The sequence below is a fragment of the Phaenicophaeus curvirostris genome, chromosome 9 (assembly GCF_032191515.1).
Source record: "Phaenicophaeus curvirostris isolate KB17595 chromosome 9, BPBGC_Pcur_1.0, whole genome shotgun sequence".
In the NCBI taxonomy this organism is placed as follows: Eukaryota; Metazoa; Chordata; class Aves; order Cuculiformes; family Cuculidae; genus Phaenicophaeus; species Phaenicophaeus curvirostris.
The window spans coordinates 19,531,981-19,548,719 of NC_091400.1; the positions used below are offsets into that span (position 1 = coordinate 19,531,981).

General features: G+C 44.0%; 2 protein-coding genes and 1 long non-coding RNA gene across 6 annotated transcripts in view; 2 read left to right on the plus strand and 1 right to left on the minus strand.

Annotated features, from left to right (window-relative positions):
- Positions 1 to 1,375, plus strand: part of LOC138723953 (tolloid-like protein 2) — a 54,986-nt gene extending 53,611 nt beyond the window's left edge. For both annotated transcript variants that reach the window (XM_069863518.1, XM_069863519.1), the window contains one exon: positions 258 to 1,375. In XM_069863518.1, coding sequence (XP_069719619.1) covers positions 258 to 392 — 135 coding nt within the window. In that variant the 3' untranslated portion in view covers positions 393 to 1,375. The remainder of the gene's footprint in view (positions 1 to 257) is intronic.
- The window catches only part of LOC138723959 (uncharacterized), a 44,256-nt gene that overhangs the window by 22,398 nt on the left and 5,119 nt on the right, over positions 1 to 16,739 (minus strand). For 2 of the 3 annotated variants that reach the window (XR_011337958.1, XR_011337956.1), the window contains one exon: positions 11,896 to 12,380. The exons of the other annotated variant lie outside the window; for it this stretch is intronic. This is a non-coding gene — a long non-coding RNA (uncharacterized lncRNA). Of the gene's footprint in view, positions 1 to 11,895; positions 12,381 to 16,739 lie in introns of those variants that run through there. 3 annotated transcript variants of the gene reach the window in all.
- EIF3F (eukaryotic translation initiation factor 3 subunit F) lies at positions 11,598 to 16,236 on the plus strand. The gene is made up of 8 exons (XM_069863527.1): positions 11,598 to 11,865; positions 11,932 to 12,002; positions 12,097 to 12,176; positions 13,203 to 13,340; positions 14,455 to 14,546; positions 14,727 to 14,863; positions 15,003 to 15,116; positions 15,856 to 16,236. The coding sequence occupies exons 1-8, from the start codon at positions 11,631 to 11,633 to the stop codon at positions 15,931 to 15,933; spliced, it is 945 nt and encodes a 314-aa protein (XP_069719628.1). The 5' UTR covers positions 11,598 to 11,630; the 3' UTR covers positions 15,934 to 16,236.

Sequence of the window (16,739 nt, forward strand, 5' to 3'; positions counted from 1 at the left end):
TGTGAATGTTACCTAAAAATACAGCTGAAAGAACTGGGATTGTAGAGAGGGCTGTCATCAGTCTTCAAACATAAAGGACAAGCATGCAAGAAGCAAGGGAATGTGCTTAGGAAGTCAGAAGAGGGCAGCAGGTACTGAGTGCTCAATATTTGTGTTTCCTGGACAGTCTGTGCGCTTACGTTCTAGCATCATAGTACAGACAGTTATTTAGCTTGCAGACTTGACCACTCTGTGTTGTCTTCTTTACTTTTCTGCAGCCTTTGGAAGAAATCTACTCTGCGGGGGATTCCATCATGATTCGATTCCACACAGATGACACCATCAACAAGAAAGGCTTTCATGCCCGATACATAAGTACCAAATTTCAGGATGCATTGCACATGAGAAAGTAGTTTGACTGCTCCTCACAGACATTCCCATCTGAAGACTGAGATATTTAACTGTGATCTTTGTCTTTTTTTAAGCTTCTGTGCACCTGTCCAAAAGCAGTGTACAGTACTTTCTGTAACTAAAACTAAATCCAGTCTCCAAGGTTTGCATTAGCATGACCCTTTCTTGTTAACATACCCAGAACCAAAAATTTTCTTCTTATCATACCTGCCAGGGCATAAACATTGTATTTTGCACAGCTTGCCATGGAGCTGAATGAAGACTGAGACTGAATTGAGAAAAGCCTTCATTGCTTGCATATCCTTGTTTCTAGGTGACATTTCCTAGGTATCCTCTACACATGAACCGTCTGAACATATTTTCTGGAGCAGACAATTGGACAGCCATGCAGTGGGATTTTTTTCAGTGGACGTTGGGAGCCACCCACTCTCCCCTACCAGCTCAAAGTACCCTGTGCAATAAGTGAACAACCAGATATCTCAGACTCCATCACTCCTGTCCCATCTGTTTATTGTCTTGGTTATTGTGGGTTGAAGGGTAGGCAGAGGCACGAGAACAGTCTTTTTAGGGCTGCTAGCTACTTGGATCATGGTGAATGAGAACAGCCCAGTGCTTGATTTGCAGTAATTGTCATGACATGTATTGAATGGAAGTTCTCTGATGCAGTGGCCAGAGAAAAGTGGTGGCTGACAGGGAAGTGCTATGGCAGGATGTGAGGCAGGACTGTTTAATGGTGGCAAGGCAGAGGGCTGTGCAGCAGTCCAGGCCTTATCTTAAATAAGGAATCTCTCCTCCTCACTTCATCCATGTTTGCTTTCTCAGCCTTCTTTATGCTGTATCCTTTCCTTAGTACTGCTCCCATATGAGCCCTTCCTTTCCAAAGCTGAGCTGCTCTCCCTAGGACTCCCTGCTGCAACCTAGGAGTGCTCTGCAACATCAGCCAGCCAGCGTGTCTCACTGAAGGAAACACAGGGCCAGAGATAGTCAGTGTCCCTGTGGCAAAGGGATGTGCTATGATACACAGCAGCTGTGGTGAGCTCTGGGAACCTGTCAAACATGTGCAAGCTCCAGGCACGAAACTGGGACCCACAAAGCTCTGCTGGCTTCTGCTTCTTCCTTGTTCCTTGCTGGCCTATGGCCCAGTCTCTTAACTTCATGGCAGGGGGGGTGCCTGAGATGGTGACTTAAGCACTTTGAGCTATAAGGTTCAGACATGCTCTGTGTTGCAGTTATTTATGTACATGGAAGCTACTGAGCCATGGTCTTGCGGAATTAACAGGTAACTGGACACTTCTTTGGGAAAAAGTAGGGAAAAACTGTGCTTTTGGGGGAACCACTTTGAGTTGTTGATAGAAAAAAAATAAAAAAGAAAATATTTGGAATGATATTGCATTATGGTATTTGTGGGCAAAGCTGAGGTATGTTAGCTTTAATAAAGTATTTATAATCCAAGGATTACTATGTTTACATGACCAGTGTACTGTCAGGCTGTGGGATGATCCCTCCTCTCCAGTGTAGACTGGAGAAGTGTGGGGCCAGTACCACCGTCAGGCACAAATGACATTCCTGGAGATGAGGGCATTTCCAGATGGATAATAAAGAGATCCAGCCCTCTCCAGAAGTCCTTGAACAAATTATGGTCCAAGTATAGCGAATACTAGCAGGAGCAAGTGCATGTATTTTCTTGCTTGGAACAAGAAAAGTAATTTATACACACAGACAAGGTGTATGTATATAAAATGTGCATGTGGAAGATCGGTAGTCAAAGCCTTAATAAGTAAGTGTCACGTGAACAACACTGTACCATTGACTATAGCTTTATTGCAGGCTGTATAAAACCGTGTTATTTCTGTTTTGTTTTTTTTAAGCTCTGTTTTGTTTCTCTTCTCAAATTTTGTGGCCTTCTTACAGGCAAGATCTCTGATCTCAAAGCATTTGACCATACAGGTCTGGGGAAGTGAACTCTGCTAGATAGGGTCTATATTTGTCCTTCTCTTGCTTGCCCCCATTCAAGAAAATTGCAGTGACTGAGGTCTGGAACTAAAAGCACGATACTGATCCCTGTGAAACAGAAGGAGAGTTTCAGGTGGCAAGCAGTGGTTCCAGTTCCCTGGCTCTCTAATGGGAGTAATGACTCCAGAGAGAAGTGACTGTAGGAGCTTCCTGTGTACTTTAACATCTCTTTTCCATGTTCTGGTAATTTCCCATCTTCCCCAGACTAGTTCACTGCAGGTACTTGCAATGTGGTTTGAAAGATTCACTACTTGTTAGAATTCTTGCAAGTGTCTCTTGTGACGGTGTGCTCACAACTGTTGTACTGTACATTCAACCAATGATGTATGTCGGATATATCTGCTGTACTGGGAGGACTTAGCAGTCAATAATTCTAGATGTGCAGAAGTTTCTTAAGAAAAAAAAGTCAGATCCTCTAAGCTGTGTATATGTATTCTGGTCTTTGTGTGGTTTTACATTTCACTAACTAAAATAATTTTTTTAAGAGGGAGAGGAGCATGGGGGCGATCACAAATGTACCTGTGCCCGGAACAAGTCTCTGCATTTATTAAAGACTGCGGATTCAGTTGCACATTCTTTTGCATGCATGCATTTACATTTCCTCAAGGGGAGAAAATTTATTAATACATTCCTTGTCCTACCAACTGTTGTTTCTGTCTACTGCTAATACTGGGCAGGATTTACTCTCTGCAGGAAGCAACTTTCCCTTCAGCCTTTAGCTTTGTCTTGGCTTTTGCAGTCAAGAGGACATTTAGGAAGCAGGGCTGAAGAACAAGCTGGTCAGCCAAAGGGCTGCATTATTATGTTTCATGTTCTGCACTCATGACTTTGTGGGTTGAGATGCAGATCTGCAGCAATAAATATTAGGGATCTGGGAATTGGTCTGTAAGTAGACTTCAAAAGAGGAGGCTTATTTACTATACTACTGTAGAAACCAGTGCTAAACCCCACAATGGATAAATAAGGACAAGAGAGCATAACTGCTGTGATAAATACTAGAGCAAGCCTCACTGGGCAGTTAAGGAAAAATCCAGAACTGGGATAAGAGACTTGTGTGCCCAGAGACTGGATAAAGAAGAGACCCTCAGCTGCAGACTGTTACAAGCACAAATAATATCCGTCTTCTTCCCCAAGAAATGCCAAGGAAAATAAGGACAGAAACCTGCACTGGAGATAAGAACCAATTACATTCCACTAAGTAGCAAGATCCATGACATTCAGGTGGACGGTGACAGGACAAAAGCAAGAAAAATCACTTGGGAATACAGCAAGTAAAAGGCACAGGGGAGTAGAGATCTCAGTGTCACAAAGGGTATATCTTAATGAAACTAATGCTTTCCAAGATGAAACTCATTTGACATTTCACCTTGAGAACTGCTATGCAAAGGCCCAGAAGGTCCACACCTCGTGTCTTGACTCATCACACCTCTCATCAGTTGTAGAGAGAATAAAACAGATCAAATCTGAATGGCGCTCACATCTGACTGCAACCCGAGAGACTTCTCCCCAGCCATCTCCCAGTCCCAAAACATTATAAAGTCCTTCACAAAATGACACGAGTTGGAAGGGACCCACAAGGATCATCAAGTCCAACTCCTGTCCCTGCACAGGACAACTCCAAAATTTCTACTTATGTCTGAGTGCGTTGTCCAAAAGCTTCTTTAATGTTGTTAGGCTTGGCACCGTGACTGCTTCCCTGGGGAGCCTGTTCCAGTGATCCACCACCCTCTGAATGAAAAGCCTTTTCCTAGTATCCAACCTAAACCTCCTCTGGGACATCTTCCTGCCATTCCCTCGGGTCCTATCATTGGTCACCAGAGAGAAGAGATCAGTGCCTGCTCCTCCTTCCCTTCTGAGGAAACAATAAACTACTATGAGATTATTACCACCCCCCTCAGTCTCCTTTTCTCCAGGATGAATAGACAGAGCTTCTCACATGACTCCCCTTCTAGACCCTTCACCAACTTCATGGCTCTCCTCTTGGTTTTCTCCAGTACCTTGATATCCTTTAAATACTGCAGCACCCAAAACTACACACAATACTTGAGGTGGGGCTGCATCTGCACAGAGTAACGCAGGACAGTCACCTCCCTCGACTGGCCAGCAAGGCCATGCTTGATGCACACTCCCCTACCCGTGAACTCTCAGAGAAAGAACTCCACTCCTTCCTGAGAGCTCCTGCCTTATATTTGCACCCCCAACCCTTCTGCATCCATGCTCCTTGGGAACTGTACTTCTGAGCCCTTCCTTCTGTTCTGCTGCCCCGCCTATCTTCTGTAATCCCACAGACTCCAGTTCCCTTTACAGGCTGGCAAAGTAAGCGAATGCCAGATTACTACAATTTACAAGACACCTGTTACTAACTGTAAAGGCTCTAGGGATAATGTATCATCCCACACGGAATGAGGAACAGCAAGAAGTTGCCCTATAACCAGAAATTCTAGGAAAAGGCAAAGCATCCAGAATAAAATAATGCAAAATATTAAAACATCTTGCCACCCCCAACACAAAATTACTGACCTAAAAACACACACGCATCCCCCCCCCCCATGTACAATAAACATACTTTCAACTCTATATGCTGCTTAGACATGACTCCTCCTAAAGCTCTTACTCCAACAGGAACCTCTGCTTCTCTAAAAGGCAAAAAAATTTTACCAAAATAGCTTAGCCTGCTCAAAAGCTGCAATGAATGGGAAGAACAACAGAACACTGATCTCAAAGGAGACCAAAAGCTGAATGACCTCCTAATGGAAGGCCTGTGCCTCATATATATCTGGGTCTCCCCACCCACCACCTGGAAAAGGGGTGGGGGTAAACCCCTCAAAGGCATAAATAAGGCCAGTGGAGCCTTACATTTATAGCAAGACAAGCACTAAATGGAGAAAAAGACCTTTACCAGAAGTAACGGTATGTCCTCTTACTGCAACTTTGCCTCTTGTGCCAGGGATGTGACTGGGTATCAACCTCTGAGGGTCGGACTTTTTGGTTCCCTCCATTGACCATGCTGTTGTACTATTTTTCCCCGGTATTCCCTGTACCGCTCTTATGTTTCTGTTCTGTCTAATCTCCCTTTTATTTCTAATCTTCTGTCTGTCCTGCACCTATAGTTGCTTTTTTCTTTCTCGATCTTTGTACCAAGCTGCATCCGTCTCCATCTTCCCTACTATTCCACTGGCCCATTCCCTGGAGTTCTTTCCCACTCAGCACCTGCATGTGCCTTGCTATCCTCTCTCTCTCTTTCCCTCCCTCTCTTTCTCTCCTTATTCCTTTGTATTGCTCACCATTTCTATCCTAGTTTTTTCTTTCATTCTGTACCTTGACAGTCCCCCTTCCTGCTGATCTTCCCCTGCTGCTGAGGTTTGATCCAGACTCTCCTATGGGTAAAGAGATGTTCTTCCCAGTTTCCATGGCAGGCACCATTGAACCCTGAATTACATGCCACACTATTAAATCAGACCTTTCCACCTCAGAAGGTAGAAACCTATTTTGCATGTCTGCCAAATGTGAGGGGGACAACTTTATTGGACTTGTCAGCCTGGGTTTTTTGCTTTATGACTACACTTAAGACATGGCTGTATGTGATGCTAAGACTGCTGGGAAAGTGTCAAGAAGAAGATCAACAAGAAACAGTGGAAAATGCCCTTTAGAGTTTGCTACTTCTTCAGCTGCTGAGAAATAGGACAGTCTTTGTGAATTTGCTACTGCGTGAGACACATTGAAGAAGTTTAATCAATGTTCAGTTCTATCCAAATGGTGGATGAGAGTATGATTATGTAATGCATATTATATATAACTTATCTATATACTTCTGAGCACTGTATCTTAGTGACTAGAAAACGGAAGTAATCTTATATTCTAAAAGGTTTTTAACTAGGATAATTGACATTTAGCAGCTTAAATAATGTATATACAGTTAACTTATATAATTTAAATCAAGCCTGGCCGTCTTACTGATACCTGAACTTTCAGTAAACCACCAACACATGATAGTTAAGTCACCCAGTGGCAGCAGAGGGCTAGGCTGTCTCGCTGCACTGTGCACGCGGGGAATCCGGGCAGCAGCACCGCGTTTCAGTCACCCGGCGGCAGCAGAGACCGGGTTTGATCGATTCGGGGAGCAGCACCACGTTTCGGTCACGCAGCAGCAGCAGCAGCGAGCCAGGGCAATGAGAGGAAGCGTCCCTCGGCCCCTACGCACGGAGTGCTCTCCTCCTTCGCCCACATTTCCGTCTCTGACCTTCCACTAACCTCCACCCCGCACTACAGCCCATCCAAAGCCGACAAGAGAATCTCCTTCAAAATAATGGCAAAAGTTTTCATTTGTCCCCCGGAAAGGAAACCACAAGGAATGGGAGGAGTTGCAAGACTGAAAGCAGTGTCACTGGGCCAAGTTTCAGAAAAGTCCAGAGAGAATGCAGTTTATTTTAATATTTATTCTATTAGATGCACTTAATGAAAAAGATGAATAAAACCAACCTGAATCTTTCCAAGTATGAACTCCTTACGTTAAGATGCCCTAAATCACATTCACATGAAAGTCCAACATAGAAATTAAGCAGCCCAGGCACACTGTTATTTATTTTCCTTTTGAGGCACAAAGGCTCCTGGCACACCATTGCTCTGGGATGACCTTTATCTGTGCTGCTCCTTTCTAAGTCTTCTCTCAGGTGCAAGAGAAGAGAGCCCATTGAGTGCCAGGCATAAGAAAAAGACCAGACACGCAGGCACCGTTAAAATGTACTCTTCTTCTAGCCATGTTTACAGAAAGGTACAGCAAGAGGAACAATTCTTCAGAACTGTACCACATAAAACTCTTCTGCAAACTGCCGCGGTGAACCAGGCTGAGAATACACATGCACTTACAGGTTTGCAGACACAATTCACATCAACAGTTCAAATGATCAATCGTTTGAACAGCTCCAGTTTCAGTCTCCAGCTGTACACAACATTGAAAAGTGTCAACCACAAAGGGTGATGCTGCAAAGAAGCAGAGGTATTTCTCAATCTGAAAACTAAAAAAAGCAATATTTTCTCATCAGACTGCATCTTAACAGTTCGTTCCAGCAAGTTGCTAGCTGAATTATTGTAGTTAGTTCTGCTGGAGCTGGAAGTTTTGTCCTCCAGCCCAGCAGAGCACTTGGCCATATTCAGTTCTGCTAGCAACACTAGAGGGGCTCGGAGATGATGCATCTATAGGCAAGAGAATAGCGCAGCAGAAGCCAGCTTGCAGCCAGTCATTTGACAGTGAAGTGGTTCCCCAAGCAGAATGGCCACAGCTATGAAACAGCAGGTTTCATGCCCTAACCGCCACACTGTAAGGTGTGGTCAAGATTCATATTCGCACTCATCCAGACGTCTTCGAGAAAGGCCAGACCTGCGATGAGCTGGCTTGCAGAAGCCACATTACCACACACAATTCAAACTTAATACAGACTAAAGTCCTAAGAAACAGACACTTGAAAGCAATACTAAGATGTATGACAACAAGGCCGCTGCTCCAGAAGCGCATGTCCCTGTACATTCAGCAATTGCTCTTTACTGAAACTTCTGCAGGAAAGGGACTTGGCTCACTAGCAAGAGACAGCATCAGATTAGGAATTTTTATTTAGTTCAAGTACACGATATTGGTATAAAATAACAAACCCTAGTTTAGTCTTTAGAGAACAAGGTGTCTAGACGTTAAGCAAGGCCAGAAAGACCGTACGGCCTGAGTGCCATGCCTCAGACAGAGTGCACCTCCATCTAAGTTTCAAATACAACAATAATGGAACCAAATGCAGGATTGAGACTGAGCAGTCACACAAAAGCCACTGTTCCCTCACTTCTCTGCCTGTCAAGAGAGTGGAGAGGGATAGCATCTCCGTCCTACTATTACATGGACGCATATCAGCACCAGAATCTAGCTGAGAAGTTGGGAGGCTTTGGCACAGTCAGTGGCTGATCACTGGGCTTCATTCCTAGGCTGCTGGTATTTGCGATGCGATGAAGGCAGGTGTCTGTCTGTAAGGCTACACACTGCCTTGGGCACCAGAGTGAGTGACCATGAACACACAAAGCACGCTTTGAGGCCACGGATTTTCCAAAGATCACACTACTTCCATGACCACATGTCTACAGCTCCAAAAATCAGTTACCTCAGCAGACCTGCCTTATTTCTTTGTGTTTTTGTTTGTTTTGTTTTATTGGTTTTGTTTTTTTCTTTTTTAAGACCAGTTGTCAAGTTAATGAGGAGTCAGTATGCAACAGGGGAACTTGAAAAGACAGTCTTAATGCAGCTCAACATCAACACTGGCTCATTCAGTATATTCATATACCTTTGGGTTACTCTGCAGCCCCTATTCAGAAATAGCCCACTTACCAGTTCTCATCTTGGATTAGCAACTTTTTCATTTTTCCCGTGCCTCTTGTCACTGTCTGACCTGCTCTTGATGCCTCTCCCTTATGGCTTCTATGTCTGCCCACCATTTCTCAAATTCTTGCTGCTCTTCAGCTCTTTTTTTTTTTTGTTGCCAGCTCAAAGTTTTCAGGAACTATGACACAAGAAAGGCTCTCTAAGTTCAGAAACAAAGGAGATAACACTGGCACACAGACAGTCAGGTAAAGCAGAGCAGTACCGAAAGACTCTACTAACTTCTTACACAGAATGTATAATAGAAAATTGTTCTTATAATAATGGAATAAAAATGTCAGATGCAGTCCCATGAAACAAACCAAACCACATGAATCTATGTGCTGAAATAATGAATCAAATAAGTTGTAAATATTTTATCTGTAATGAAATGTAAGAAATGTAAGAGCAAGAGATGATGTTGCTTCCAACAATACAAGCAAGATGAGACGATAGCTACTCATGAAGAAATTATATATAATCTGTGAAAATGCAGCTGACATGACAGCAAATGCAATGATTCAGTCACATGTAAGGACTGTAAAAAGAAATTATTCAAGAGCAGAACTAGGATGTTAATTATATTCACCACCAAAATCATATGTATGAGAACTGTAAAATCAGGTGGCCCTGAGTTACCACGCTGCTCAATGTTCCTGTGCAAATATGTCTCCGTTAGGCAGACAGATTTTACATTAATGGGGTAGTATCTAAACATCTTAATAGGCTCACTAGATGGATGCCCAGTTTTCAACAACTGGTACAATTACTAAGCGTCACCAATAACTATCCTCCCCTGAAAGTAAACTGATACTTTGTGACACAGTATTCATTATGATGGTCTCTTTTCCCATAGTCATTTAGCAAGCAACACCAATTTTGTCCTTTGGACACATCTGCACCAAGCACTATCACATCACTGATTTTCTTATCATTATACAGTCTTTGCATTAAGTGGGCTTTGTGTGAGCCAGCTACTGATCTTTGACTTTTGAGATGCAGGCTGTCCACCTTTACTCACTGCACACACTCCCCAGCATTCTGTGCAGCAGCTTGATGTCAGTATATTAAAAGAAAGTTATCACAGTCACCAGTTTTGAAGTACAACTGCAGCTCCGTATTAAGCTGCCCACTTGTTAAGGTCACAACACAAAAGCATAATGGGCAGGTCTTAACGAGCCTTTCTTGTTCCACCTGAATCAGCAGCTGACTAGCCAGTTGAAGCATCAAGGAGAGTTTGATGCAAACAAGGACGAGATCAAACAGCTGCTCTCTAAAAAGAACGCCACACACATTAGTCTTCTGAATGATACATCAAAGCTCCAGGAACAGAAACATTTTAAAGCTTTATGTAATTTCACTCAGGCACACCTACAAGAAATGAAGGCTGTATGGTGAAAGCTTAAGAATAGAAGATCCAGTTTTTACTGATACACAGACTATGGAGTACTTCTATGAAGAGCTCGTGTTCCGTTCATGTTCTCGTACACTAGCTCTCCTTGGTAGCTTTGCCAGGTGTTCCCTATTTATATAAAAAGCAAATTCCTCGCACACAGGCAGAATGTAGTATTTTTTATTGACCTACTCCTTTTATACTTAGAAGCCTGTCTTCAATGACTGAGTCAAAACTGCTCATCAACTGATTGACTCTTCAGCTAATGAAGCAGAGAAAACTCCAAAAGCCACCAGTCAGGATAAACCCCAGGTTTTATGTTAAAACGTTTAACTATTAACCCTAATATGGGAAAGAGCATGTCAGGAGCCCAAAGTGAATCTATAAAAGAGTATAGATAATTGCACTCAAGTTAGTAACCACCACTGCACTTTTCTCCTGCTACACCTGGGAAACCATTGCCTGGAAATATTCTCAGTTATTCAAACACTGATAGCAAAGCAATGCCAGAAAACTGATGCAGTTTTTGACTAAGCATTCCAACAGCAGGTGGGACTTCTGGATCTCCCAGTGTTTATGTATGCATACACACACATGAACACCTGTGGGGGGAAAAAAAAACCCAAACATTTCAATGATACCTGAAGTTATCCATTAAGGTTGCCAAATTAATATTAAAAACGATCATTTCTTTAACTAAGCAACCCATAAGTAAATCTATTACTATGCTGCTACAACATCTAAGGTGACAGCTGTACATGTAGGGCTGAGAATGGGAAAAGGAAGCTCCAACCGAGTCCAGCCTATGTGCTGGTTACCAGAAGCACACCTGCCTCACAGCCACACCTGCCCCAGTCAGGCAGGATTGTTGCTTGAGAGTGAACACACAGGGCATGAGTAGCAGGCAAATCGCATCCAGGAATTTGGTTTCATAGAATCACAGAATAGTTTGGGTTGGAAAGGAACTTACAGCCCATCCAGTTTGATCCCCTACGATGGGCAGAGACACCCCCACTAGCTTAGGCTGCCCAAGGTGCATCCCGCCTGGCCTTGAACACCTCCAGGGATGGGGCAGCCACAGCTTCCCTGGGCAACCTGGGCCACTGCCTCACCACCCACGTAATGAAGAAATTCTTCCTCATGTCTAGTCTAAATCTGCCCCTCTCCAGTTTAAGGCCATTTCCCCTACTCCTATCACTACAAACCTTTGTCAACAGTCCCCTTCCCGGTTTCTTGCAGCCCCTTCAGGTACTGGAAGGTCGCTATAACACCTCGGAGCCTTCTCTTCTCCAGGCTGAGCAACCACAATCCCCACAACCCGCCGTGCCGCAGGCGGCGCTCAGCCCTCTGGTTGCCAGGCCTCCTCTTCCCCGCGCGGCTCCGCCCGCAGCCGGAAGGGCCGCCCCTTCCCCCCGCTCTCTCTCTCCCTCCCTCTCTCTGGAAATGGCGGCTCCGGCTCCGGCTGCGGCCCCGGCGGCTCCCGCGGCCCCTGTGCAGAGCCCTGCGGCGCCGCCCGCCACGCCGGTGGGGAGCGCGGCTCCGCCGCTGTCGGCCGCGCTGTCGGGGCCGTTCCCCGGCGGGCGCGCGGTGCGGCTGCACCCGGTGGTGCTCGCCTCCATCGTGGACAGCTTCGAGCGGCGCAACGAGGGCGCGGCGCGGGTCATCGGGACGCTGCTGGGTAAGAGCCGCGCCCCGCGCCGCCCGCCGCGCCCCCGGCCCCGCTAACCGCGCCGCCCTCCCGCAGGCACCGTGGACAAGCACTCGGTGGAGGTCACCAACTGCTTCTCCGTCCCGCACAACGAGTCCGAGGATGAGGTACGGCGCGCGGGGCCGGGGCGTGTCGCGCCCCCGCCGGGGACGGCCGCGCGTCCCGGTAACCGGCCGGCTCGGCCCCCTTTCCCTTTCTCAGGTGGCGGTCGATATGGAGTTTGCCAAGAACATGTACGAGCTGCACAAGAAGGTGTCCCCCAGCGAGATCATCTTGGGCTGGTGAGTTCCCCTTCCTCAAGAACACACGAGCTCTTGCGTTGGTCCCCGACGCTGCTCGAAATATGCGATTCTCCTTGTCGCGGGTCGAGAAGCAGCAGCGCCGGTGCTTGTGACGGTCAGGGCTTGCGTTACAGGGCTATAAAGGCGCTGCCGTTTGTGATAGAATGGCATCGGACACTTCTAGGCCTTCGTTTATGTTTATGTCTAGGAAAGGGAGCAATGATTTAGCGAACACTCGCGTGGATTTGTTAGAAGAACTTAGGCACCTGTAATACAGCCTGCACCACGGAAGATAACTGGTTAGAAAGATGGAAGAACACAAAAGAGTAGTTTCAAGTATCGAGAGCTGTAGGAGGAATCGGTGATATCAGCCTGAGCATGCAGAAGTTCTCCGCTGGGAAAGGTGGAAGTACTTGTATGTGGGATGCCAAGCAAGATCACCAGTAGGGTGGTACAGTAACAGAGTCTGTCTGAGTGTGTGGATAGGTAGCTTTATTAATCTTCTTGTGCTTCTGTGATCCTACAAAATAGTGTCCTTGTGGAGCAGACTTCCCCAACAACTTTACGACAGCACACCAAAGAGCAAGTCTGATGGCAGGAGTTTTCCTGTATGTATGAGAAGCTAATTGCAGAGCAGCTGAGGGAGCTAGATTAACAAGTTCTGCCTCCTGCAGAGAGACATTTGATTTGTTTGGCATGCTTTGGCTTACACAGAAATAAAGAGTTGGTCCAAAGCAGAGTGAGAGATAACTGAATCTTGGGTGTCTGATGTTAGCTGTACCGATTCTGCTGTACTACGTACTGGCCCTGTTTCAGGTGCTTGTGTGCTCAGCCTGCAATTCCTACATTTGGATAGCAGGCTGTAAAACTACAAGTGCCCTAGTTAAAGCACTTGTATTTAGTACACTTCTGCAGCTGTGTTTGGAAATCAGTGGCTTAGAATACAAACCTGTTAAATATTTGAATACCAAACATTGGGCACTTGAATGTTGGACGGATGGCTCCTCAACCTGTGCTCTTTTGAAGGTATGCAACAGGTCATGACATTACAGAACACTCTGTCCTGATCCACGAGTATTACAGCCGGGAAGCGCACAATCCAATCCATCTCACCGTGGACACAAGCCTCCAAAATTCACGCATGAGCATTAAAGCCTACGTCAGGTACTCTGGGATGCTGCATTTCTGGGAGGGAAGTTGTATGAATTGTTGAGAGGGACCCCGTCAGAGTCACAAGAAATGTATTGCACTGCAGTGTCTTCATGTGAACAAGATTGTGCGGTAGCTAAAACACTGCAGTGAGCCAGGGGTCATGGCTTACTTCCCATTGAAGTGTCCTGACTGTCGCATGTTAAGTTGAAAGACCTAACTTCAAGCTAGACCTAACCTTAACCATAAGCTGGTATCTCACTGGGGTGGGGAATTGTGGCTAATTAACAATGTTCTGAACATCTTTGTGATTTTTCACAGGATTCAGATAGCTAGCATTAACATCACTAACTGCCATCACACTGTCTGACTGCCTGCAGCCACTGGCTTTATAACTCAGCAGTTTATTTATACAGGTTGGAGGATTAGTGCAGTTAAAAGATAGTTGAAACTGCATCTTCTTGATCAGTCTTTCTTCCTCTTAACCTCTTCCATTTTTATCGCTTAAGAATGGAGATTCAATATTGGGATATTAAACTACTCCACCTCACTGTTCTTCCCAGAAGTGGCTGAAGAGCTTTCTTCTTTAAGGATAAAACCCTAGCCTTATTTTGTAGTGGAGGTCTACTGCTTCTTGACTGTGCATCTTCAGAAAGGAAGCTTTTCCCTGACTTCTTATTTAAAGCATAAATGAAGTTCGAATACCTTGAATAACAGGAATAATAAAGGTGTTGACAGTACTTTGTACTTGAATTTTTGTCATATTTATGTTTGTTCCTTAAGTGATTTCTTGAAAAGCATGGAGTATTTCAGGATAGAATACCTGTTCTGTAAGCAGGAACATACTCTGGCTAAGAAGATGGTACTTAGCTCTTCATGCATTCGTGCTGACAAACATCAGACCAGCTAGGAATATTCTTAGATGAAAATGAGCAGTTAATAGTATGCCGGGGCTGATTTCCTGTCCTCAGTTAACCTTGGTCTTAATAATGCTGATTTTGGTGAGAGTGAGTAACCCACTCATGTTCGTACTTCAGTGCTAACAGAGATCATTGAGATGGAAATACATTACTTCCTCCCTTAAGTATGTCCACGCTGAAAATGTTTTGTTCTTCTTTTTTTTCCCTAGTGCCCCAATGGGAGTCCCTGGTAAAACTATGGGCGTGATGTTCACCCCTCTAACAGTGAAATATGTTTATTATGATACCGAGCGGATAGGAGGTGAATGTGTTCTTACTATTTTGGTTAAAACCATTGTTGTGACAGCTTTAATTGCCTTTTTTTTTTTTTTTTAACCTTGGTAAAATTCATGTTCTACGGGGAATTTATTTTGTAAAGTTAAGGACTTAAGCTGTTTTTTGTGGCAGTCGGTTTTCTCACAGATGGTCCTTTTGCTTTCAGTGGATCTTATCATGAAGACTTGTTTTAGCCCTAATAGAGTGATTGGCTTGTCTAGTGACTTACAGCAGGTGGGGGCAGCATCAGCCAGGATTCAGGACACTCTGACCATGGTGCTCCAGTATGCAGAGGATGTATTGGTAAGGCCAGCTTTTTGTAAGTCAGCAGATAGGTTTGATGTAACCCTGTGCATCTTCTTTTTCCTGTTACATATTCTCTTTCTGGGCCATAAACTTAGTGAGTTTTACTCACATTGAAGTGTCTGTTTTTTATGCTTAGTCTGGCAAAGTGGCTGCAGACAACACTGTTGGGCGATTCCTGATGGATCTCATTAACCAGGTGCCAAAGATTTCACCAGAGGACTTTGAGACAATGTTGAACAGCAATATCAATGTAAGTTCATAATCTATTTTTTTCAGTGTATTGCCAGCAATTTTCAAAATCTGTCACACAGACATAAATTAGTCTGTGATCAAAACTATCTGTCTTTTCACACAAACGTGTTAATAGAAAATAGAGCTCTTTCTTATCAGTAATTTGACATTTTAAGAGCTGAAGGTGGATAAAGGAGCTCACCATATGCAAGTGAGAGAGTAAGTTTTAAAGTACTTAGGAATTATGCAAGTAATCTGAAAGCCTGCACCAGTTCTTATAGAGTAATTGGGCAATATGAATTACTGGGCTTAAAGCAGTATGGATTTCAAGGATAAGCTGGTGACTTGCCAGCATCCTGAAGTTCTGTCTCCTTATGTAACACTTCTGACGCAAACAAGGTTTTAGTGTAACACCTTATTTCTGTAACAGATTTTTAGAAAGCGAAAGCTAAGTTTCTGAATGTGCTGTTCACCCACAGTCTGCAAGACCAGAATTAATTTTTAATTCTGCTTATACCCTTTGACTTGCCTGGTTAATCTGGGTGAACTCCAAGTTAAAATTTCACAAGCGGTGTTTCATATTCTGGGAATACCAAAACCACCTTCTTGTAAGATAAATATTCTTCAGGTTAGGACTTTGAGGACTGACAATATTTCTAGTAGCTGATTGTAAACTGCTTTACAGGTGTTAAAATTTCAACTCCATGACAGACTCCATCTTTGTTAATAATTCTGTTCACTGTTTCCCCCCCACCCAGGACCTACTGATGGTAACCTACTTGGCAAACCTCACACAGTCACAGATTGCTCTCAATGAAAAACTTCTGAGTTTATAAAGAAACTTCTGCCATGCTACAGCTCAAAGGCCTTGAAGAATGAGCAGATACAATTTTCTGTGGTGGTGTTACAAATGTTCTTGGACCGTAATTTAATTACTTAGATGACTTGGTTTACATCTTTATTTCCACTGCCCTGAAAAATCCCTACTATGGTTTAGGAAATGAATGGGAACGGCTGCAGTTTGAGCCAGATATTTTAAAATGGAATCTTTTGTCTCCTGGGTTTATCTATTTGTACAACAATGTGCAACTTTATTATAAGAACATATTTGAAATAAAAGTTCCTTTGAGTGGCAAGAATGTCTTCTTTCCAGAAAAAAACTTCTCTCATTTATTGTATGAGTTCCCCTTTGAAAGAAAGAGGGCATCATATTGCATCAGGAAAGAAAACTTGATGTAAGTCAACTGCAATTCTGCAGACTTCTTTATGTGTTTTTGGGGTTTTTTTTCTGGCTGTTAGAGCACACTGTGCACAGCATTAACCTGTCGTAAAGTGAAGGTTCAGAGAATTAAACTAGCAGCTGAATTCATGGTTAAAAGGGGCTTGAAAAGCATTTGTGGTTGGACAAATGTGGAAACTTGAGTTGCTGTCTTTGCAGAAGAATAAAGGAAAAGCAAAACTACACTTCATTAAGTTCTGAAGTTAAAAGCTGAATGTCATTCAATAGGAATTTTCTGTTTCATGACTCTGTACAGATGCTAAAATTACATGAGTAGAAACCTTTTATTTTCTCCCCAAACACTATTTCACATTAAATGAGTTCTAGCTGAAAGAAAGCTAATAGCAATCTCACCAGTCTCAG